This window comes from Hyalella azteca, unplaced genomic scaffold (genome assembly GCF_000764305.2).
Source record: "Hyalella azteca isolate HAZT.00-mixed unplaced genomic scaffold, Hazt_2.0.2 contig11623, whole genome shotgun sequence".
In the NCBI taxonomy this organism is placed as follows: domain Eukaryota; kingdom Metazoa; phylum Arthropoda; class Malacostraca; order Amphipoda; family Hyalellidae; genus Hyalella; species Hyalella azteca.
The window spans coordinates 17119-42753 of NW_025941614.1; the positions used below are offsets into that span (position 1 = coordinate 17119).

The 25635-nt window shown below is 38.3% G+C and overlaps 2 protein-coding genes across 2 annotated transcripts in view; one reads left to right on the forward strand and one right to left on the reverse strand.

The window, feature by feature from the left end:
• Positions 1 to 2323: 2323 nt before the first annotated feature.
• Positions 2324 to 18184, reverse strand: LOC108667402. The gene is made up of 7 exons (XM_018154424.2): positions 18092 to 18184; positions 16000 to 16141; positions 9068 to 9854; positions 8184 to 8314; positions 7088 to 7274; positions 2849 to 6766; positions 2324 to 2583 (listed from the first exon to the last, which is right to left on the reverse strand). The coding sequence occupies exons 3-7, from the start codon at positions 9822 to 9824 to the stop codon at positions 2324 to 2326; spliced, it is 5253 nt and encodes a 1750-aa protein (XP_018009913.1). The 5' UTR covers positions 9825 to 9854; positions 16000 to 16141; positions 18092 to 18184.
• Positions 18185 to 19493: 1309 nt separating this feature from the next.
• The window catches only part of LOC108667405 (tubulin alpha-8 chain), a 33059-nt gene continuing 26917 nt past the window's right edge, over positions 19494 to 25635 (forward strand). Inside the window, exon 1 of the mRNA XM_018154428.2 lies at positions 19494 to 19693. Within this exon, the coding sequence (XP_018009917.1) occupies positions 19691 to 19693 (3 nt within the window). The 5' untranslated portion in view covers positions 19494 to 19690. The remainder of the gene's footprint in view (positions 19694 to 25635) is intronic.

Sequence of the window (25635 nt, forward strand, 5' to 3'; positions counted from 1 at the left end):
GACTCGATTTAGGTCGTAACTGAAGTACAAAAATATATGGCGCTACTAATATATTTCTAATCTTGTATAGTGCATCTGAAACCACTATTAAATTGAAAGATGAAGAGGACATATTAACGGATGCCGCGCAATCTGACTCAGGCCGAGTTCACAACCATTCAGACGAGCACCTGCCACTCCATTATTCTTTACTGCATTTCCATGGAAGCATTCACACCATGGCCATGGCAGGTGCCATGTACGTCCTGGTGTGAATAATTATATAGAAATGCAGTTATGAATATTGGTCTGGACCACGACTGGCATATGCTTGGCTCGTGCTTTGAAGCATGGTGTGAACCCGGGCTTGGGTTCACGCCGTCTGCTATTAGTTTAATCGAATATTACACGGCTCAAAGTAATTTATCTTCTTAGACTTACATTAACATTAGAACCTGTCTGGACCTCAGCAGCTGTTCAGCTAGTACCGAGAAACTACCTTCTATAATAATGGCAAGACTCACAGCGCGAGACGTGGAGTCGACACTCTTACACATACAAGCATAATCAGATCAATGTTTGAAATTTGCGTTTTGTAATAAGATACACATCATCCAGTGAGGCGCAGAGGATGATATTAAGCGCCGTACGCCCTCATAAGATAGTTACGGTGAACGTCGTAGCAAAAATCATGTTTATGCTAAAATTAATGCTGAAGACTAGAATCTTTCCGATGTGAATGGCGATGGACAATCTCAACTTATTTGATTGAAAAAAAGTAACTTGATTGAAATATTGCCCGCGTCTGTTCGCTTTCGTTGTAGCATATGAGCGCACAACACAAGAACTGCGGCATTTTTTGCAGGGCAAAATCGTAATAATAAGATTTGGGTTCAATGCCCCATAAGAATAGATATTTTCAAATATTCCATAATTCCGCTATTATTTTTGGTTTCAAGCGCGCACCCAGGTCTAACTGCATTAAAGAATGGTCTCGCGAATTCACTTATTTGCGTGAATTAATACATTAGACGAGAGATAAGATGATCAGAATACATGGAAGAGAGAAATAAATGCATGATAAAAACATTTCAAAGCTATTAATAAGAACTTTTCACTCTGTCTTTAAAATAAGAAAAACTTCGTTCTATGGAAACAAGATCACCAACAATGACAAAGTAGACCTGAACCTAGCATGCGTATAAGAATACTGTCATGAAGGTTGGTAACAATATTTAATTTGTTAAAGTAATAACTCCATAACTTAATTTCCAGCTTCAGGTCTACTTATCCTTTCATGTTCAATACAACTTTTAGTACCCAACATTGCAGGGCATGAAGCATTTAGAAAGCCTTTGATACTATTATTAAATTTGTTAATTAGTCGGAGTTAAACAAGCCAAAGAAGTAACTTTAAATAATTAATGTAATGATAATAGCAGTGTGGAACACGTAGGCACTACAGTAAATGATTCACAAACCAATCGCAAAAAAAAACACTAACTAAAATTATCGCTATGAAAAAAACTTTATTAAACTTTATTTATTATATATTGTTTATGCAGTGGGCATAAACAATATCAACTCGGCAAATTTTAAAGTAAAATAGAATTCAGTGAGCGCCCAGAGAGCGCGCAGCGTTCACCAACTCAGTAGTGCACAATCAACACGCAATATTCACCAACTCAGCTGTGCACAATCAACAAGCAATGTTCACCAACTCAGCAGTGCACAATCAACACGCAATATTCATCAAATTCTTTGGTGCAAGTCTTGCGAGAACATACTTCAATGATGGTCAGATACGTATATAAAAAGAAACCGAAGTTCTCCCTTCCTTCAAGTTTAGACTTTTTTCTCCGTGTATATAATTGCAAGAATTTGCAATAGAGGAAAGAATAGCGCACTACGAAGCAGGAGTAACCAACGTGGAAAAAATTGTAATGATATCCAATAATGATTATACGAAACTCCCAACTATCAGACAAAATTAAAGTCAATTTTAATCTCTAAATGTAGGAACAACCTTAGTAAAAATAAAAGATCTGGAAATGACTTGGATACAATATTTGTTCTAGTGAAACAATATTTGTTTCCAAAGACTGAAAAGCGGAGCAAGTCGTATGGGATGGTCAACATGCAATTGGGAATTTTTACAACGTAATGGCGGCATGTGATCCGAGTAGTTCAATGCAACGGTGACACTTATTAAATTAGAGTATACGTATTTATAGAAAAATGATCAGTAGCAAATATTTGAAAATCATGCACTTGAAGATAAGGATATTTGAGGCACACAACACGCAAATCTGTTCAGCCAAATCACTAACCACACAAAATATAATCAGTCTTCACTGCAGTCAAGCAAAATCTCGTCGTCGCTCACGTCAAGAACTTCTTCCGTGCAGGAGGTCTCCATAAGTTCCATCTCGCACTCAAGTCCCAAGAATTCCTCCGCTCGAAGATCATCAACTACAATCCCGGAGTAAACGCATTCAACTTGCTCCTCTGAGGCGTCCTTTTCATCACTCTCTTGGAAGACGCTCTCCTCCTTGACCAATTTCATGTCAATTGACACAGCAACTGTGGCGTTAAGATCTGAACCTGCAACCGAACTCAGACAGGTAGCAGCTAAGTCGTTACTTTCAAGTTTAGCACCAAAGTTGTCGCACGAATCGGTACCCGAGACTGCATCACTTTCAACGGTTTCCGCGATTAGGGATATAGAATTAGTGGCTGGAACGTCGTTACTTGCACTAGGGGTGATGTTGCCACTAGAAGCAGTGACAGATCCGTCGTCACTTGTACCAGTGATAGCGCTTAATACATGTGGAATTGGAACGGCATGGTCAATTAAATTTGTAGCAACAATAAGCAACATCAGAGCCCGAAATTCTCCCATTGCCATTTGCATCTACTGCAGCAACGTCAGTGCAATTTGTAGCAACAGCTGAATGTGTAACGAGATTTTTGACGTTTGATACAGCAGTGTCACAGTTACTGTAATTCGCAGCAGCGCCGGAGTCTATAATGGAACTATTTTCATTTGAACCTACAGCAGCAATTTTACTGATGTTTGTAGTAACAGCAGAATCCGTAACAGTATTGTCGAGATTTAAATCTACGGCGGTAGTGCAATTTGTTACAACAGCGGAGTCTGTAATGTCATTATGGATATGATCAGCTGATGATTCTGACCCGCATATAGCCTTCGGGTCATCCTTCACTGCTGCCGAGGCTGGTGTCACACTCTCGGTACGACATGGCGATCTATCTTTTATGGGAGGACGAGTTATTAAATCTTCCTCCTTCTCAATGGAAGATGGCCTTGTCTTATCATTATCATTACAAGTAGGAACACTCGGGACTGTGTTTGTAGATTTGATAGGTAGAGAGTTGGAACTTTTCATTGAAGTATCGCTCAAAGACTCAACTTCACACTTCTTGGTCCAATCGCCGTCCTTTTCCGAAATAATTTCGGGTTCTTGCTCACAATTATTTGCTGGTGAACACTGAGCTCTGAGCTGAGTAGGCGAATCTAACATAGAATTTCTATTGATTGGATCTGAACAAGTATCACCTTCATGAAGGGTACCTGGCAGGCTAATGCCGGTGTCGGGGTTTTCGTGGGATATCAAAGTCAAATCAGTCATACATACTGAAGCTTCTTCGCAGGGCTTTTGATCAGAACATTCTTCTTCTAAATCAATCACTTCAAAATGATCGTTGAATTTGATTTCTGTGAACGAAGATTTCCAATTTCCTGCATTTTCGTGGCTAGAAGATTGAATATTTCCCACCAAGTTCGATGCACGGACACTGGTTATGTCATTCTTGGCAGAGATGGTCCCAGAACTGGCAGACTGGATCTTCCTTCTCTGCCTACTCAGGCGGGCTAGATAAGCCCGACGAAGCTTCTCCAGACGCATTAGTTGCAGTTCAGCTTTCAACGAATTAATCTTTCCGCTAGTAGGCAAATCTGTGAAGCCGTCAAATTCAGATTCAACTTCATCTCCATATGAAGAATTTAGGCTACCAGTAGGTTTGGAGCTACCACGTAAATCTGGAGAGACACCAAGAACAGACGAATGGTCTTCTTCTTCAGCATAAGGACTAAGCTTCTCCCCGGCAGGATATTTACTAAATGCCCTTTGATTTTGAGAGTTATGAATCACCGATTCTATAACTGAACTGAGGGAATTACCACAAGATTTATCTCTTTTTTGGCTCTTTTCATCACATAAACTTGAATGCTCGTTCATTCTCCTCTGAAGATTTTCATTTAAAAGCTCAACAGCATCCACGTCCTCTAGAGTGGCTCCCTCCTCAATTCGTTTCTTAGTTTGTTTTGTTACTCTATGACACATGTTCTGCAAATGCCTTCTCACTTCACGGACGCGTTCAAACTTCAAGCCGCAGAACTTGCATTTCGGTATCAACTTCCCAAGCGCCTTACTTGTGTACTTGGGCTCAGTGGCGGCACCCGACGAGAAGCTGCAGTCATCGAGTACCTGCATCGTTAGCATGTCTACAATATCATAGAGCTTGCCATGGCCTTCTGCAGCGAGACACATCAGCGTCTTCCCGGCGCCTAAAAGTTTCTTTAAATATGATCGCGGTGCTTTAGAGCATCTGAATTTCATATGAACTCGCAGCTCTCTTTCACGTTTCATAATTTTTTGACAGAAGAAACATCGCACTTGGTACCTAGGAGACAGTTTTGATGTCATCGGAGCAACAGGAGGAATTTCTTCTGAATGAGTGCCTATGATACTTGAATGAAGATGAGCGGTGGTTGCATTCCCTGTATTTTTCTCTGTACTGCTAGACAAGTTCGTAACTTCGGTCAAATCTTCACTGGCACTTAAGCGAGCTAACTTTGGAACCAAGCTATTAGATTCTGCCTCAAACGGTCTTTTCATACCGCGGCGATCTCTGCCCTTCAAACGGTGTAGGAAAAGATGTTCATCCAATTGAGACTTGCGGTCAAATACTTCTCCACACAATTGGCATGCACGATTATGTAACAATAAAATGTCTTCTCCATAATAAGGCACATCGGAATCGTTTTTAAGAATATCATTGGCAATCTGCCCAGCAGCTAATTTCTTCATGCGTTTCGAGGGATGCAGGTTTGATCGTTCAGTAAGTTTATGGTCAGATGAGAGCAGCCTCTTTTTCCCTTTGAAATTGTCTTCTGTTTTAGCACGGTTCATCTCTATGAACTGATGCAGTGTCAATCTATAGCCTTCAAAGGGCCCAATAATTTTTTTGGACATGAAAAACTTCTTGGATCGCTTAGCCATCTGCATACGCCGGTTGTTGGTTTGAAGATTTTCTAGTTTAATTGGAGGTGTGTTAAGCTGTACGCAAACGCAGCTTGACTGACCACAAACACTGCACTTCATAGCATGCAGTTCATCTTGACTGAGAGAATTCAACACGTGACTCATCAAGTGGTCGCGCAGCACGATCTCGTTGGGAAAACGTTCTGGACACAAACCACATTTGAAAGTTTGATGACTGAGCGAGTGTCGCAATAGTCGCCAGTCACTGGGAAATACCTTCACACAAATTGGGCACTCATATCCGAGGATAACTTTTTTGGGGTCTGCCTCAGCCACCATATTGGCAACAAACGTCTTCTCTTCTTTGGCGACTTCAGAGCTGCTGTCATCGAAGTTCATCGCGTCACCCGATGCAGATATTCTCATAACGGCTTTTACACTTTCAGGCTTACTTGCAACATAATTCGGCATGCCGGCTACTTTCTGATCTGAACAGATTGGCCACGGCGTTACCTCACTTCCTGAGTCCTCATTATTCCGTTTTTGGCAATCCTCCGTGCATTCATCGGCTGAAATTGTTTCTTCACTCGCATCCCATTCTTTCCGTTTACGTTGCAAAGAAACACGACTGTCAACCTCGCCGTCACTATCAAAACTATCGCCGGAAGAATTGGCTGAAGAACTTGTATCGAGCAAGTGGTTTTTGTCACTAAGAGCGTCTTCATGACCAGAAAAACTGACATTTCCCTCAAATTTAGGAACATAGTGGTCCATTTCTCCACCCATTTCATTTTCTGTTCCAAACTCAGTTATTGTTGTGTTGCTCCGATCTGTCTCCGCAATCGACCTGACTTCAACAATCCGGGGCAATTCAAAACTGGAGTCGTTGTACTCTGAATTCCTAGGCGACTTCCAATGCAATTCCAAGACTTCGTCACAACGCAAACTGTTAACGTCAACTTCGTCTGACAAGTCTTGATTTCCAGGAAGCGGACCATCAAGTCCATTTTTTTGCGTTTCATCATTGTTAAAATTTTCGCTTATAGCTTCAGCAGCTGCGTCGGGTTCCTTGCAGGCAGACTTTCCTTCGTGAACATGCATATCAGTTTTTGCTTCCAAATTTGCAGAAATTCCATCACACGAAGAATTTCCTTCGCTGGCAAGCATGTCAACACAAAGCGGATCTTCTTCCCAAGTTTCAATATCTACATCCGTGCTCGCTTCCAACGTGCTTTCATCGTTCAACTCCTCAGGATTCTGGTTCAATCTTGTGCGCTCATCAACAAATATGCACATCTCATCTCCCGCAGACGCCAGATTTGAAGAGATGGGATGGCTTGGCACATCGCCCAATACAGCTTCTTGACTGAGCACCGTCTGCAGATATTTCGATTTGCGAATAATTTCAGGACTGGGAGCAGCAGGGGCTTTGCTGGCATCTTTTACTTGTTCTTTGTGTACTGTCACTTCATGTCCATTCAATATGCTTTCTTGTTTGTCTGGTAAAAAATACGTCTTCATCAGGTATTAACTAAAAAACTATCAAATACTGAAACAACATATAAGGTTTTGAAACATTATCATTCTGAATCAACATACAAGGTTTACAAAATATTTCCAGATGAAACATCACTTGAGATGCATCAAATCAATTGTAACAACCGTAACTTTGCTGGAAAGATGAGGTAAGCATGTTTAAAATTCCATAGGTCTGAGCCTCCTTTAAATTTGAGCCTCCACACACACACTCACGAAAATTATATGCAGCAAAACAACAGGTACTAGGCAAATATATTTGATACATAAAATGAAGTACTTACAGAAGGCCTCATGGTTCTTGAGGGCTTGCAACAGATGCTGCTGGGAGTAGAGATGCTTTTGCGCCTCCTCGTTGCTGGAGAGTTCGAGCATACAGTGCCTGCATTGGTTGAGTGGATGATAGCGAACTGTGACTCCCATCTTCTTCTGATGCAAGCGATACTTCACGAACCACTCCTGTACGCGCCTCTGAAAATTATAAAAACGTTTCAGAAGAAGTTTCAATGGAAATGTTGTTATCCATGCTGTGGCCAGTAACCAGAAATTTCAACCACAAGAATACAAGGAAGAGAAGGGCCATTCTGCCATGAAAAGATCCGGGCAAATGACTCGATTTTAGATCTTCTGTGAACAAGGCACGAAAAGGAAAAGAATCGGCGACAGGCCACATCAGGCCTACACTTTAGTGCCGACATCACTATGTTATGTTATGTTATGAACTACGACAATATATTGTTTGGGAATATCTAAGAGAATAATCTCACTGGAGGTATTTTAGCTCACCATTTAATCATTCCATCTCAGTATAATAGTGTCGGAAGGAAAATAGTCCATAATGTTGCAACGCAGTGCATGGGTATTGCAAAGCAGGCAAGCGGCAGTAAAACGAAATAGCACTGTGGCGCCGTTTAGCGTCGCATTCAAATATATCATGACGCCGTATAACGGCATTAAGGCGCTGTATAACGGAATTGAGGCGCCCTATAAAGATATTAAGGCACCGTGTTAAAGTAATGGCGCCGTTTTAGCGTCGAATAAACTGTTATGGCACCGTTTTGAGGCACCGCAATGCATGTTAAGGTAATGTGGCATCAAATATATGCCGCATAGCGTCACGTACAGCAGGGAGTATGGAGCAGAATATAGGGAAAATAGGGATTAATGGGGAGAACAGAGGAATTACAGGGCATAATATAGGGATTATAGGACAGAGTGTAGGGATTACAGCGCACAATATAGGCGTTATGGCGCAGCATAAAGGTAATTTGATGGAGCATGAAGGCATTATGGCGAAGTCTTTATATAAATAAATTTAATAAACTATGTACACGTCACTTCCCTGGAGTTGTGTACACAATATATCGGTCAAGAACATACCCATGAATACTGCAGGACCTTGGAGATGCGGGAGATGAAGCTGGAGGAAGGGTACGGCTCGTAGTAGTAGATCTCCTGCAGCAGCAGCTCGTGCATCTCCGTCCGCGCTGAGGCTGCCGCGCCATCCGAGCCTGGAAATAATAATTATGAGCTAACTAACGTGCGCTGTGCGCGCCCTAATCGAGACTGTCCGAGAAGTGGTAATAATAATTATGATCTAACTAATGGTCGCTGTACGCGCCCTAATCGAGACTGTTCGAGAAGTGGTAATAATAATTATGATCTAACTAATGGTCGCTGTACGCGAGAGACTGTTCGAGAAGTGGTAATAATAATTATGAGTTAACTAACGTGCACTATACGCGCCCTAATCGAGACTGTCCGAGAAATGACAATAAGAATTATGAGCTAACGCGCGGTCTGCATGTTAAAATCGTGGGAAATAGCAATGAAAATAATGCACTAACATGCGCTCTACGCCCTCCAAGCTCAGGGAGAGAAATACTACCAAGAGTATTTTCTACGAGAGCTTTGTTGAATATTGCTACAATTTTAGTCAAACATAAGGAGGCCCCAATCGAGGCAATACCATATTGCCCCAATCGAGGCAATACCATAGGCGAAATATCGGTTTTTACGAGAGGTTTGTTACATTTTGTTACAATTGTAGTCTGTCTCAAGAAAACAGTCTTCTTTTATTCATTTATTTACTAGAATGGGAAGAAATGGAAATGACGGGCAATCTGCAATGCTTTGCATTCGTAAAACTATGTAAAACGAAAAACTAGTAACTATTCTTACTGGCACTTTAAAGCCCGATCTTTGGCTAATATCGATTATTAGCATTGAAAAATACAGAAATAGCATTTAAAGTATGTACTCACCCAGAGAAAGAAAGCTCTTCTTCTTGAGTGACGACACATCACTTGACGGGAGCGGGTTCTTGCAGCTTTTTGACGTCTCCACAGAACCGACTTCCTTCTTAGCTCGTGCAATTTCATGGTTAAGGTTAGCTACTACAGAATCAAATTCTGGATTAACGTGATTTAACCTCAGCCTTTGGTTAGTTAAGTTATTGCACACACGGGATGGGGACTTAGATTTCTTAGATTTGGTAAGATGTGGTTTAATAAGATCCACAATAATCTGGGTTGTGTCGCCTTCATTATACGAGTTCACATCGACATCTAAATCTTCATTATCATCGGTTTCTTCGCGCAAAGATATCCGTGGAATATTCCACGAGTGCGTTTTGTGAGATTTTATGTCTTGCTTAACAGCATCTTTGAACGCTTTAACAGAAACAGAAATAATATTTGGGGCGCGAGTTCTTTTCTTGGTTCTCTTTCGGCTAACGGGACGCGCAGCGGCTGGAACAGCCTTTGCAGGCTGAAGTTCGGAAGGCGCTTTTTCACTAGAATGATTGGAACTTGAATGTTCAGGTGACGCAATGATCTTGCGCAACTCATTTGTGTCGGTAGTCGACAGAGTGTTGGAGGAGGACAGGACCACGACTTCGTTACTGTCCGCCTCGTCACAAGCACTCACAACAGCATTAGGGAAGTGTACGGAGGACAGCTGGTCAGCCTCGGCAGATGGCATAATTGCATCATTACCGGGCAACTGAACAGCAAGTTCCATCGTTGACTCATGTCCGACATCGGAGATATCCTGTGAAAATAAGGGTGCCTGACGGTCAATGACTCGGGCTAATAACTCCTGAGCACTCTCGCCTTTCTTTTTAGGGACCGAAGAGAGCACATTAGAAGGAATCAATAACTTAAGCTGGTCTAGTGTAAGAGTTATTCTGTCTGGAGATTTTCTGTCGAAATTTTGAGCAGGTCTGGAACTTTGAGTCTGCTTCTTGTTAGAAACATCGCGAAAAATGTTTGCGGCGACTGAGGCTGCACTTGGCGTACTCTCATATAAGGATAAAGTCTGGGAGTTAGAGGTAAAATATTTATCGCGAGACTTATCATGCTGTATCTTAGACACTCCAGAATATTTGTTCAATATGTCTGCTACATTTTTAGGGCTTCTTGAGCTTAAATTCTTGAATGTCTTTGATTCAGAAATGACTTTGTTAGGATAAGCTGATCGAACCAACGAACCTTGTAAGCTACTGGATTCTTCAACCCGGCTACCTTTCCCGTCAAGCATTAAATGTGAACCAAGAACTGCTGAAAGAGATATAGATGATGTTTTATTTAAATCGCTAGCGCGACTGCCGTTTTCTCTTTCAGTGGAGTTGTCACTGGTAACATTTTTGGTAACTGATGAGGTATTAGGTTTTAATTTAAGAGGGTCGACAGCTCCCAGCTGTGATGTACGTTTGGGTGATAATAATGAGGAACATTCGACGTTTGTCTGTAATCTTTCTGTTGATTTTTGTTTACCCAGTTCTTCCCGAACATTATATTCGGTATCAGATCCAGGTTTATTATTTCGCCGATATGCAGGAATTGCAGTTTTACTTCTTGGTGAAGCTTCACCGCACACGTCTTTAGCAGGAGAACTATCGGAGTCTACAGGAATTTCGTCAATGATTAACTCATCATCAGAACTAGAATCATCGGCTACTTGGCCATCGTTATTTTTGTTTTTAAAATTTTTTTGCTTGCTAGAGTCAGCTTGGGTAGAGTTTTCGAGTTTCCGCGCGCGAGTTCCGTTTAATTGTGTATCTTGTGATTTTGCAGAGTCTATCGATGAAGATGCCTTCGTCGAAGACGAGGCATCGCTGTTACTGATGACAGGTACTGAAAATGACTGATGACCTACGCGAGTCAGATGCAATTTATCGTTACGACGCTTCGGCTGCGACCATAATAAGGCATTTGACCGTTTCAAATCGTTGGCGTCAGAGCGATGAGGTAGATGTTTGTTATCTACTTTTCTTGAATATCCTGGTGTATTTAAAGTCATGGCCCCTCCACTGGATGAAGCAAATTTGTTAGAGTCAGGTTTTTTACCGTTAGTTTTAGGAGGGCCTGCGCCGTTCGGAAGTGTGAAAGTGACCCATTTAAAAGAATTTTTACCTGAAGGCACTAGGACTTTGTAACTTGTCATGTTTGTAGGTTTCTTTACCGAGGAGGTATCAAGTGCTTTAGGACTGGTCTCTTTACTCTCCGTAAATTTTGGTTGAGAGCACGATGCCGAATTGTTATTATTTTGTGCCTTAGAACCAGCAGTGCTACTTTTTAGGGAGCCAGTTGAATGTGGTGAAGTAATAAATTGATTGGGGGATTTTCTGCGATTTTGCACAACATTACCGATTACGCGAGTAGCCGATGCCACGGGTAGTTCAAAAGCAACAGAATCTTGTTTTTCAATAACATTTTTCCCACTAATAGTCTCAGAATTTTTGAGAATATTGCCACCATCACTTGATGAGCAGATGTCACTAGAGGTTTCGTAAACACACGAATCACTGCACTTCGTTGCTTCAATTTTATTTGCCTTCTCATTAGCTCCACTAACCTCAATATCAAAAGATTCATCCTTAAGATGAGACGAGGCGACTGACGTGTCTTTCTTCTTAGCAGATATGATTTCAACTTCAGATGATAGGGAATTCACGAGTGCATTTTTTCCATGTTCACGTTCTGCAGCGTTCTCTTTTGCAGCATGATCATCCAGCAGATCCTTATGAGCTTCGTGGAATATCCTGTTTGGGGAAAATGCCTTCCCAGGAAACCCCAGTTGCCGAGGTTGAAGGAGCAGCATGTGAGGGACAGTATTTTTACCGAATTTGATATTCGATTGTTTATTTCTCTTAACCATTTTCTTTCTGTAAGTTTCCAACAATTCAGAATAAAATGGGCTTCCTTCATCAATGACTGAAGGAAATACATGTTCTCGACCAAACCCTTGAGCAATGTTGAGAACTTGTACTTTTTTATACTCAAATAATTGTTTTGAAACCAACGAGCTACTTTTTTCCTTTTGAGAAATTACGTCATTATAATACTCAGGTTCAATATGCACTTCATCAATATTACTTGTCTTGGTTAAGCCAGGTAAATTAATTTTTGCTTTCTCGGGGTTCAACTTAATGGCTGAGTCAACGTGCAGTTGCCCCTTGGAGCAGTTAAGGCGTTGCGAATCACAAACCTCAACCATAACCGAGTTAATATCTAAAGGTGCTTCTTTGCCTGAAAGTGTATTCGAGTGTTTACTGAGATGAACAAGTTTATTCGGATTACAAGTACTAGCGATCCCTTTGCCTTCGATCTCTAATTCCTTGGTTGATGCTGCGGTTCTTGCATCTCTCGCTGCCGGACGAGACGCAATACTTGCATTCTCCTTGTTAGAGTGGTCAGGAAAGCAGCCATTATTCATTTTCTCGGAATCCAAGTTTGAGGTAGGAGGTGATGAACTTGTAACCTCACACTCAATAAGTAAATGATTCAAATCCTCTTTCTTGGAAAAATTCACGCACTCGGTAATTGGTGTGGACACGTTTGATCCTTTAGATTCATTGGAATTAACACGCGGCCTAAAGAAAGTGAAATCACAGGAATTGTCTTGAACGTGTTGCTGAATTTCTTTGGCGCAAGAAATCTCAAGCTGCGACATGTCCAGCCTAGACGAAGAGAGATCAGGGCCTCCTTGGCTCAAGTTGTCCATGCTGCCTCTGTGGAAATGGAGTAGACTAATTCCACTATACACGCCAAGTTGGGTTAACATTCAGTGATGAAGGCTTATTGAACGTCCATGGAAGGCAACATAGAAGCACAGATGAGATGATGATGATCCATATTAATGTCTTTATCCTGTCCAGAGTGTATCCCGAAATGTATTCTGTTAAAGGTACTGCATGCAGAAGAACCACACTTATGTAACTAAGCTCTAGAAGAGGGGTTCATATACACACTAGTAATTCAGGCATGTAAGGTGTACTAGTAATTCAGGCATGTAAGGTATGACATAGTTGCACTAAAAAGAATATGATATCAAAGAATGACTAAGGAGAGCAGAATTGTGTTGGAGAGGCAATGAAAATAAATGTTAATCAAGCTTAAGATTGCAGTGAAGCCAAGTTAACATTAAAATCCCTATCATGTTTTCATTTCATCTTTATTATGTAAATAGGTCAGCAAACAAGGTTAGGTTCAGGGTCCATACTTAGGATTTCAAAAATATATAGCCTCATATACGAGGTAAAACGCTAACTTTGTACCTCACTAACAATGTTAAAAAATCTCATGGAATTATTTTGCTAACCCTTTTTTGACAGTGTTTGATTCATCAGTTAGAACAAGAACTTAATACCGGTATGAGCAGAAATGCAATTGCAGGAATTTTCACACATTTTTATAAATATTGTTAGACAAATAATTCTAGCCAGTTTATCTTGGTAGCTTATTGATCCCTTTAGGACATTCAAATTTTACTCGGTTGGATACGGTACTCAGAGTTGAAAGCTTAATCTAACATAGCAATTTACATAAAGTCAGGACCCATCAACTTCCTATTAAGTTTTTAATAGCAATCCCATAAGACTGCTGGACACTCAGCACAAGCCAAGAAACATAACACAAATAATATAAATTCAACAGGAAATGCTTAATAACAAATTTTGCAAGCATAAAAAAAGTACCAGAACATACCCTGTCTGGTGTAACAAAATACATATATTATCATTTGAATCGAACCAGGTCGGTTAACATTTAAATTGTATCAATCTAATGCAGGGAAATGAAATCCTGGCTTAGTGAACCTCAAAGAAAGTAATTAACAAAATTTTAAATGCATGCATTGAAAACAGGTTCCTTGTGCCAAGTTTTTAAGGTTTTACAATCCTTATATAAGAATTGTTACAATTCTTTCACAAGAACGGTTACATTCATATTTTGACAAGTACCTAATTTCATTTACAATAAATATATTGATGTATATATAATAAACATCTTAAATTTTTAAACTAAAGAAACTTTCGACTGGACATTAAGAATAGTTTGCAAATAAGCAGGCAGAATCAAAGACCAAAGCAAAGATGATCAGCAAGAAAATGGTGTGAAGTAGCCACAATGCAGACCAATATTTTTCACAAAATTTCAAATGCCATTACATTACATACAACGGATAAGATTATACTTAAAAACATCATAGGATTAGTTAATACTGTCTTTACTATACTATGCAGAATATGAAGATTCATTTCAACTTCCCAGTTTCAGACCAACAACAGTGATCAAAAAGAGCCACAAATTATTAAATATTAAATTTAATATTAAACATATTAAAGCCCTGAGCCACATTACAATAATAGAGATCTTTACAAATATGGCAAAAATTTACAGTCACTACTCCATTACCTCAAAAGTAACAGATTGGACACTTTTTTGCAAAGCAAATTACTCTACTCATCTACATCTTCTAGTTCTTAAAATCATTAAATATCTACCAATCAATATTTGTGAATATTAATGTCACACAATTGGTTGAATCACAGATTAACCTAAAATTTAACAGCAAAGAATATGTAGGCCACAAAATTTCACCATATCTTTATATTTAGGCAACATTTAGAAGCCTATCTTCTTCATTACAAAAATCATCAAGAGTGCAGTCATGCTCAGCAGTGCAATGAGCTTATTTCAGATATTAACTTGAAAATTTTAGCTCCCTTTCTTGGTGCCTCATGTTTGCAAATTTATGAATCCCTGATTTTTAAACAGAGACTGAGTTTGAATATGGTTTTTAGCTCTTATCCACTTAAGGGGAGCATCTACCCTAAAAATCGAAATTTTCGTCTTTTCCGGTTTTAAAGCTCATCTTAAAGCTTACTTTCTGCCGCATTGAACAGTACTAGAACCATCTCTGTACGTTGATTTATGCATTCCGGACAGATCCCGAAAAGGGGGAGGGTGGTGTTGTCCCTTGACAAAAGACTCTGGGGATAATTACGGCCAAGCCATATAAAATGGCTATCACTGGACCTGCAGCTCAGTTATCACTCAGCCATCATGCGGAAAGGTGTTCATGTAGTTGTCCTATGCGCCGCTGACTGACTTTGAAGTGAGATAACGCTTACTTCCGGTATCTACGCTACGTTACATGCCTTTATATAGCGCGCCGCGGTTTTTCGCCTCTACTGAAAAGTTTGAAAACATGAAAACCTCTCAAATTAAAGTTTTAACATTGTTTTTGAATTTTAAATGCACCAACTGATATCTGTACTTTAGAAGTTTTAAGCTGACTGAGCAGCTGAACTTCAAAACCTTTTCTGCATGGCATGATAAATTTTTGTGGCTTATTCTTTGCATTCTAAATTTTAGGTCAATTCAATTTCTGTAATCATATTTATATCTTAAATGTTGATTGACAGTAAATGTTGTACACCATTTTTGACAGTACTTGTTTCAAGAATTTCAATTCATGATTAAATAACTTCTCTGACAAGGACACATTAAGTCAGACACTTGCATAGTATAACTTCAGAGTCCCTTAGCCAGGTAGGAGGGAAATTTAGGAAAGTGTCCTCAAAAATAAAGCAAAACAAAGAAGTATAATCAGCCTGTCACTTATTTTCAAATCAACACATGATTATGGGTTAATATTAATGGGTTAATATTGATGATTATTATTCATAATTAAATCAAATTCTATATTCAAAATACATCTCAATGATTATATAAAAAAATAGGCAAGAAATAAAGTTAAATATTCTACAACAAAATCAAAATTTAGGATGATATTATCAATATATATGTACCTATTTTATATATATATATATATCAATATATATATGTATTAAATACAGTTCAGAAATATTTCACAACATAGAATTGGCACAGTAACATTTGGTTCTCACCTTATAACAAGCAGGTTTTCACCATGTAAAGCATAAATTTCAGATAAAATCCAATTTCTTCACTCATGGACATTGGCAGGCATGGCAGAGGTTGACAACATAAACACCATGTCTTGTACTCTAGAAGCTTGCAGCAGAATACCTGCAAGATAAAACTTTCTAAGTTTCTGAGTTTTGCTGCTATGAAAACAATCCTAACATGATGATTTCTTAACCTAATTAGATGCAACCATTTGCTCAAATGCTTTAGATTCTCACAGAGACACATAAATATCAAACTTTGGCTTATATTGACAACAACTCAAAGTCTCAAACTGATATCAATTCATTAATTAAAGAATTTGTTCTCATTCTCAACAAAATATATTACAGAAAGATGCCACAAATATTTTCAAACAAGCCTGAGTATGCATGGAGAATGGTATAGTGGTAACCCAGTGAACTAGCAACTTTTTTGCATGTATTTTGTACATAGTACTTGAAGTTTTAGGGGACTATCACTATATTATTAACTATTAACACTGTTAACTGTTAACACTGTTAAATGTTAACTGTTAGGTTGGGACTCTATTAGTGCTTTTATTATGCATTATATGCACAGCCCAACACAATTGGGTATCTAGGTGGAACACCTGACATGTAATTCCAGCTTGGGCCATAAAATAGACATGAGTTAAATAAGGGTATAGATGAAAATTCTCATACCATAATACCAACATACATCATTGTGTGCATATTATACTATGTGTGCCACATATGCCTTTAAGTTTTCAAATTTGATTATGTAGAGTGTGAAATTTTGGTAATAGGCATTCATGTATAATGTATTTAAAACATTAGGTGCAGGGGCCAAAACTGCCAATGCCCAACTGCCTGCTGGTGTGACTGTTAGGATTGGCAAATTAAATCCTTGCAACTGGAAAGGAAATTATTAATATGCTTTATCTGGTACACAAATTAAAGTAACTCATTTTATATTATTTCAAGTCTTTGTTCATGACATCAACATGACTGAATTGACTGTGCTATAACTTCCAAGTTCCAATTATACTTAATTTTTTTGCTCTTCTAAATATTTGGTAACTATTTTTATAAACCACCAACAACCAACCAGTGGGTTGTTTATATTGGCTTGAACTTTGAATAGAACTGAAGAAGAGGAAATTAAAAAAGAACCAATTCTAAAAAATCTGTGGTTTGTCACTATGCTCTAATGCCTGAGTTTCAACTATGTTACTTGTTGAACCAAACATATCTGCAGAGTTATACAGAAAAGGTTCTAGATAATTCTTTTACAATTCAATCTAAATTTTTTGATCATATAGCCTGAACTGCCTGATTACGCCCTGATATAGTCATATTAATCCCAAATTCTAGTGGTAGAGCAGGTCATAAAAAAATCTTTCCAGTAAAGAGCTTTACTGGTATTTCAGTAGGGTGATCATTTTTTGTAATTTCCGACCATTTTAATAGATAGTCTTAACATGGATTCTATGCAAAGTGCAACTTTGAACGAGTTAAAAATACTGTTCTTGTTCTACAATACATGCTAACTGCTAAGAAATATATGTTGAGGCTTTTGACTTTTGAGGTTACTATATGTATCATATCTTATTCAAACATATTCTGGGATGGCGCCTTTTGTTGTTTAAATAATAGTTGAAAATGAACCTGAAATTAGCTACCTACTAGTCTACTACTTCGAGCATAACTCGCTGTTAGAGTGTTAGTGCCTAGCCTATTCATCTTGCGTAGTACTACTTACGATAAGCTTCAACAGTTCAACATAAAATTATAGGCTTCTTAAGTTTGGCAAAAATAAATATTAACGACATCATGTAATAACAGCCGGGCAAATAATGATTACTGCAAGTGCAAGATATTGTCAAACATTAAAAGGACTAAGGAGCATCTAGTGCTGCATTATGACACGCTGGCAACGCCGACGCCGAATTGTTAGGTCACAATATATACGTAAACCTCTTCCTATTGTGAGACCGTGCATTTATATTAAATATAAAGAGCGTCACCAGATCTCCTGCACGGTAAATAAGTAAAACTAAAATTCACATATAAAGCCAAACGCACTCACCAAAAATTTATGTCGCTGTTTCATACACACTATTCTCTGAACGAACATCTCAATGATGACGCAGCTTTCGAAGTTAAGCTTACTCTGGTAAGTGGCAACACTCGCATCCGCAATCAGGTATAAGAGCGTTTAGTATCACAGCCACACTCCTACCAAGGACGGAATCTATGTCTTGTCCTGTGACTGAACCTGGTCACGTGCTGTAATATTATAACAAAACGAAACTGTAAAAAAATATTGTGCGATTATATGTAATCCAACTGTCATAGTGAATATTAGAGAATTTTTTGTGTTCCAAACAGCTCCAGATATCACTGACGCTTCGAATTTGATTTCACTGCCGGATAAAGCCAATACGATTCGGTTTACGAAATCATGGAGTACCTAGCGTAACCTAAACCGAGAATGAATAAGCGCATAAAGTTTTGGCTGATTTTATCGGTGATGCTGCGACACGTAATCGACAATTCTCGGAACTCAATAGCGAACTCGCACGGGGACGCAATGAGCAATTTTTTTTTAGCAAACGCAGTGTGCTCAATAACTGCTCATTCATAATCGACATTCCTCTTGATTCTCCGACGGACTCGTGTGTAGGTTTGTGCATGTTGGATCCAGGCCACATGTTGGAGCAGAGTTTTATGGCCTATCCTTTAACAACTTTTTATCTTATACCTAGTTATTATATTGAAGTTATTTACAACTTCAAGAAGTTATGTTTCTTTGAAACTTGAAGGTAAACGTTCCGAAAATTCTACCGATGCGTTGAAAATCTATAACAAAATAGATGGGGAAATGGGGAAGACCTAAATTTTTTCATCTTATTTTTCTTCATAATTCCCATAATTCCTGGATATTTCAATAGAGATTATTGGAAAGAGAATTAAATGCAACAACAACATAATTTTCTTTTCGTTTATTAAAATTAAGAATATGCCGAAAATCAAATACGACCCCATGTTTCAGTATTCACCCCACAAATACTTTTCGTTTAGTCAAATCTGCGGCACTGAGTCAAAATATTTGTATTAATTCATTCTACGTATTCCGGAAATTTGTTAACGCTAGTGTGAATCGTTAATTTGTTATCGCTAATTAGCAAAAAAATTAGCTAGGCTTGCCAGTGATTCATAGAATTGCATTCTATTTGAAAAATGTAGTTTGCCTATGAATTGATTATTTTCCGTGTCGTAGCTTGATTCCAGTTCGCTCAGCAGTTCGCTGAGATACATTACACAATTATTCAAGCTAATATTAAGTCGTTTCCTCGCACTCGAATTAAATGTTAAAAAATTGTTTTTTGAACCAGACAGGAGGAGGGGCTGGCGCTAATCACGGTGTCGAGGAAGTTACCGGCAGGTATATAAGCAGCTCGTCGCCGTCCACGCTTCAGACAGCTGTCGGCCGGCTTGGCGTTCACTTCAACTTACGTCGCTGGGAAACTGTTGCAACACTCGAAGTTTTCTGGTGATACACGTAAAAAATTCATTTAAAGATCATATTTATCTAGAATATCCGACGAAGTTACGCAACAAAAACAAAGCTTGGCAATAACTTGACTCTTCCATTTCGAAAGAAACTCGCGACAAACTTTTCAAAATGGTGAGTAAAACTATTGAGCAAATTTTAGCCGCTATATTCATTTTAGTTTTAAGGGCTCGATGTATCAGATCTTGTTGTTTATGTATATCAACAGTGGATTAGTATTTTGCATAGGTTTGCCTATGATGACATTAACGCGTCTTCTGAACTAGATTTCGTGGCTAGAATTGTCAATAAAATTCGCACCGCGCATTCACCTAAAATATAAGCTCGATTTTATAACCAATCTTTCGAGTTAAGATAAGGTCATTGATGTCTTGGAAATTTGTCAACTCTTTTCACTCGACTCTCTATCATTTCTACCAACTCTTGCCAACGATTCCAAAAGATTACCAAATAACTTGCGAAAACCTCATTTTTTACAATTAATAAGACTTTCAACTCCTCAGCAGCCTCTGTATACGGGCACTCACCACGCCAAACGTTCCACTATTCACTCATCAACTTTGATTAGGTCAGAGTCTCACAAAAATGTCTTGGACAGCCAAGTACAAATGTCATATGTTCGTATATCAGTCCGCGTGCTTCATATCTTCACGCCATACTCGTAATATTTACGTAATAGAAGATAATCATTATCAAAATTAAACGCCTTTAGCTTAGTTATATAAACTACGGTACGTCAGGTTAGCTCCTTTTTGTAAATTACACGTTGCTGCATGTACTCAAACTGCGTTTTTAAATTAATACTAAGACAAAGAGCTAATAAATTAAAAATAGATAGAAAACAATAGTTTCAGTGATGCATGGTAAAGCCTTCTACGTTGATGGCTGTTCGCTCGTACGAAATCAATCTAATCGAATCGTGAAATCAAGTGACAAGTTGCATGCGTGATCTCTATTTTTTCTTGTGAACAAAGAGCTGCATTTGCCATGTGATTGCTACGCACTTTCTATCCATTATTGCTTTTCCGTATCAGAATTTCTCCATCTTCAGTCACTTTGTTGATGCAATATATTCAAAATGGAGTCATTTATTTCAATTGCTTGTGGATCGTTATATTGATCGCTTGAAATGCCATTTGAGTTCAGCAATGTACGGCTATAATGTAACTCTTCTGAGCTAAGAGATGATTAAATATGATGATTAATCTTTGTTAATTTGTCATTCAGAACTCGGCTAGTATGTTAGTTTTACGAAATATTCCAAACTAGTTTATCATATCACAACGAAATTATATAATATAAATTTTTCAGCAATGATGGAGTGCGCTAATTCAACATTATGCATCAGGTTTTATCTTATATAGATGAGGTTAAAATCTTGCAAATAAATTTAATTTAGAGCGTCTTTGATGAAATTCAGGAAACGTGAGGGATCTTTTGTGATATTAAAATTAGTGGATAAATACAAAACAATACAAAACAGTTACGGTGAAGCTAGAACTCATAGAACTTAATTCCTACTTCGACCCTGAAGACGAAGTTTCAAAGCAAAATATCAATAGTACAATATTATCGTACGGCGCACCTGTCCTCCATCCCTCAACTGAAAATCTCGAGTCTCGCACGACGCTTTGTCCGAGCAAAAAAAGCCTCTCTAGACCAATTCGATCCTATACAAGCTCCGGCGAACCTCGAGAATCACACAAAACTTCTAAGGAATCTTAGACTCTATATATAGCACTTTATACGGGCTATGGTAGGTGCCCATATGCTCTATATAGCTCTTTATATGGGCTATGGTAGGTGCCCATATGCTCTATATAGCACTTTATATGGGCTATGGTAGGTGCCCATATGCTCTATATAGCACTTTATATGATCTATTCTATTCTATTCTATTCTATTCTATGACAAACAGCGAACAGTTAACAGGCGTGGTCGGAAAGCTGAAGACATCGAGTTGATTTGTGACACTGTCCCCAGGGGGATGGTAAGTAAAAAAATACCGGGATGATCTCGAGCATTACGATTTTAGGTAATTTAAATTTAACAGGCAGCCGTGATCGACAGGAATAATTCTAAACCCATGAACTAGCTAGGTAATGGTATTTTTATTTCGCAGAATTTGATAGCATCGTCAATTAAATGAGGTTATCGTTAAATTTCTCGGAGCCCGATAACGAATTCCAATATTTTGGTGTGAATGTCAAAATTTTAAAGCCTTTAAAAAATCGTTGTCTTACCATACGTCTCCGTGATTGTGATTTAGCGAAATAGAAATCATCTGAATCATATGCATTAAAATTTTCCGTCATAGGAAATGAGTTCGTCATTTCCCACCACAGCCTGAGGAGACCATTTCTGATCTCGTCTCTGTCTCCTCTGCCTGTGTGGGACGATTGCGGTGCGTCATTCCCATCACCTGTTGGTGATTTGTGCACGCGTAGATTATACCTACTGCATCGGGCCGGAATCATTTTTTAACTGTATTAAATTGGTTCAAGTCATAAATTATTTGATTGCATGATCACTGTTGTAGCAACGCAAGCTCACCAATATTGAGCCTTCCAGTTGCCGATACACCCATTCAAGTAATGGAAGCGAAGTTTCCCCCGCTCTACTCTTGGTTCGTGTGTTTGTAGGCTTATTGATAGATTGCACTGAAATGAGTACATGTGTGGCTGTGTGACGTATGCGAGGTAGGGAGACTATATAGTCGTTCGTCATTTCCTGGTTAGACTGATTCATAACTTCAAAACCTCAATTTTGTTATTATCTACAATCGTTTCAATTGATCAAAGCTTGATGGGTGAACAGGACTAATACGAGACGAAAATTCGGGTATTTTTGCAAACATTTAATTCGGTAGTTTGTCAGAAAACTCGGGTTCTTCTGAAGACACTTTTATTATTTACCAGCTTATACCTCTCGAGCTCTTCATGCTAAGAGTTGAAGTTCAGTTACGTTAACCTCAAGTCTTTTTGCCTTAACCCCATAAACTCATAAATTTTCGTATAAACGATCAATAGGCAGTTTATTTTTCGTTGATAATTTCCGTAATTAAAAATATTTTAATATTACTAAAATGAAGTTATAATATGAGCCATATATTCTCGACTGAGAACAAGAGCTCGATTTATAATTTATCTTCCTACAGCACAAGCAGTTTCTTATGGCTCTGCGGTGATCTGTCTTTCTAAAAGCTGAAAAAAATGATATTTTTCTCGAGGTGACATTTTTCCTGTGTAAAATTCTGACTGTTGTTACAATGTTAATTTAATATTCTAATCTTATGTGATTTCCATCAAATGATAAATCCTTTGACAAGGTTTTAAGGCCTGCTTAGTAGCATTGAGTCAATATTATGGTTTTCTAAGTAAAATTTGTAACTAGCATTACCAAGTGACCTAGTCCTAGAAACGGACCAATGCTTCGTCAACAAATTCTTGAGATCGGGATAATCTCATGTGAAGTTCAACAGTGACTCGATTCTGAAACGTTGACAGATTCTGTTGAAGTTGGATCGTGGTATAGACAACAAGTTGAGGAGGCGTTTTTATGTGGACTATTGTGGCCTCGATTTGGTTATTATTGATAATTTTTTTTCATAATTTTTTTATTTTGCATCCATGAGAGGATAACATGTATATTTATTTATTCGTAATTTTCTTATTTTGTATCCAAGGGAGGATAACAAGTATATATGCTTATTTAAATTTTTCTTATTTTGCATCCATGAGAGGATAACAAGTATATTTATTTATTTATATTATTCTTATTTAGCATCCATGGGAGGAAAACAAGTATATTCTTATGTTCAATACATTGCAAGTTTCCTGCAAGAGAATTGCGCAAGGTCAGCGCAATGCGCCTGGACAGGAAACCGTCGTGTTCACTGTTTTGATACTCTATAGCGCACCACAACGCTGCGTGGAGCAATCTTTACAGTTAAGAAACACAAAGTCTAGATACAGCACCTTGTTAGCGCATTTCTCATTTATTGAAAAAAATGCACTATTGTGCTAGCCATGTCCGTCTGTCTGTCTGTCTGTCTGTCCGTCTGCATGTCCGTCCGTGACCTCAAGTTTTCGTCGACGAGAAAACGCGCTCTCTGGCACTCGCTGCAGTGAGTACTGAGTTACATTGTACTCTAAATTCTAACCGTTTATGTGATTATTGGATCGTAGCCTAGTTAGATTTAAGTGCATCAATGACTTGCAAAATATCGGCAGAAAGTTTTACATTTTGTCGTATATCTTGTAAAACTCGCATTTACACTGAACACTCTGATCAGGATACTTCTCCATACCTAGTGGGCTCAAGCATTTTTGTCAATTAACTGTTTGTGTCACTAATAGGTGGATATGTTTTGTATTTGTGATGCTTCTGCAGCGGGTAGTTTATTTCTTAGCTGCTGCTGTGATGCGTTGTTACCAAAACGGCATGCATTAATCCGAATACTTAGTAATTATTATTTATTGCATTAATTATTTCGACACATTAAGCTTAAAAAAATATATTTTTATACACGGCTCGCGAGCCGTGCTTTGTCGATCGCTGCCCTAACTCGGTGATACAATTACAGTATTCCTCATTTCAACTCACTTATTTTAACTCGCTCATTTAACTCACTCATTTAACTCACTCATTTTAACTCACTCATTTTTAATCGCTCATTTTAACTCACTCTACTCTTTTAACTCATCTCAACTTCAACAATTATAATCTTGCTCGCTTGTGAAGCATGTAAACCATATAAATTTAATTCATGTTTCCATCCGCATTTTTTGCGGTTTCCTTGAAATTTTGAAAATTTGTGTCATTTCACCTTGGAATTTAAACACTTCCTGTATATATCCCCTAGAATATTTTGCTCGAATGCATTACCTCAAGTAAATGCTCGTGCGCTCCTTCACGCGTGTCTTGCAGCTACATTTGCTGCGGCGTTCGCACATAAAAGACGAGTTTTAAGGCCAGTTCTGATGACCACGTCTCGTGTCCCTCGCGTTTACGTTATCGTCAACACTTTCCCTTGTGCTTGCTGTGACCACAGAGGCCGTGGTATATCTACGTACACTAGAATATTTCCTGCATTGTTGTGTACTGCGACGTCACCTCGATCCAGGCTCGTGCGGATGATCAATTGGAATTCAAATTTCAAACTTTTACGAATTATTCTAATTGTTAGTTCTAACTTTGAGTGTATGCATAAATATTAACTCATCGATTTAGCGTAGTTTTTAATATTCCAGTTTTTCCAGCAATCAGGATAATTATACTAATTTATAATATTGATAATAATAATGAAAATTGTCAGATAAAAATTATAACTTTTTTATAAATACCATTCCATATCTACCTATACCCTATTTATAATTATATAATTAGCCAACTGCTGTTGCCAGCTGAATTGAACGTTTTTCAGAAAAAAAATATTGCTACGATAGTTTATGGGGTAATAAACTGGCTGGGTAGGTATACAGTAGGTAGGAAAATTATAAAATATGATGAGGTCTATGATAAGAAATATATGAATTCTGAAATGCAACGGCATATTTTCTAGCTTATGGTGTTTTATTACAGTTTGGGAGGTATACGTCGAGAGTAGTCATCAAATTTTCAGCCCTGTCAATCATGTTGCATTCTACGAGCGGTGACTCTAGATTCTAGAATATTTTCACTTCTTTGTTATTATATTTAATTTTTAATATTCACTTTCATCATGTATGCACATTTTTACATTTTTGCTTACACAAGATAATATAATCCACTTCTTTCTGAAGATTCTGTATAAAAATTTTGATGACGGGTTGGTGATGAGCAGCGTTTGCACCGCTTTTCAAGTACCCAATCACACAGTCAATGGAGGCTAATTCAGTGAAGTCGTTAATATTTTGCTGACAAGTTAACTCTTAAGTCGTGTAGTTCTAGTTGTGAATAACTTAATGTTGTGGATTAATCCTCTAAAATTTCCTATGAGAGATGTGGCACACAAATCCTGAACGGCGAACAAGGAACTTGCAATATATAGTCATTAGTCATCACGTACGATAAAT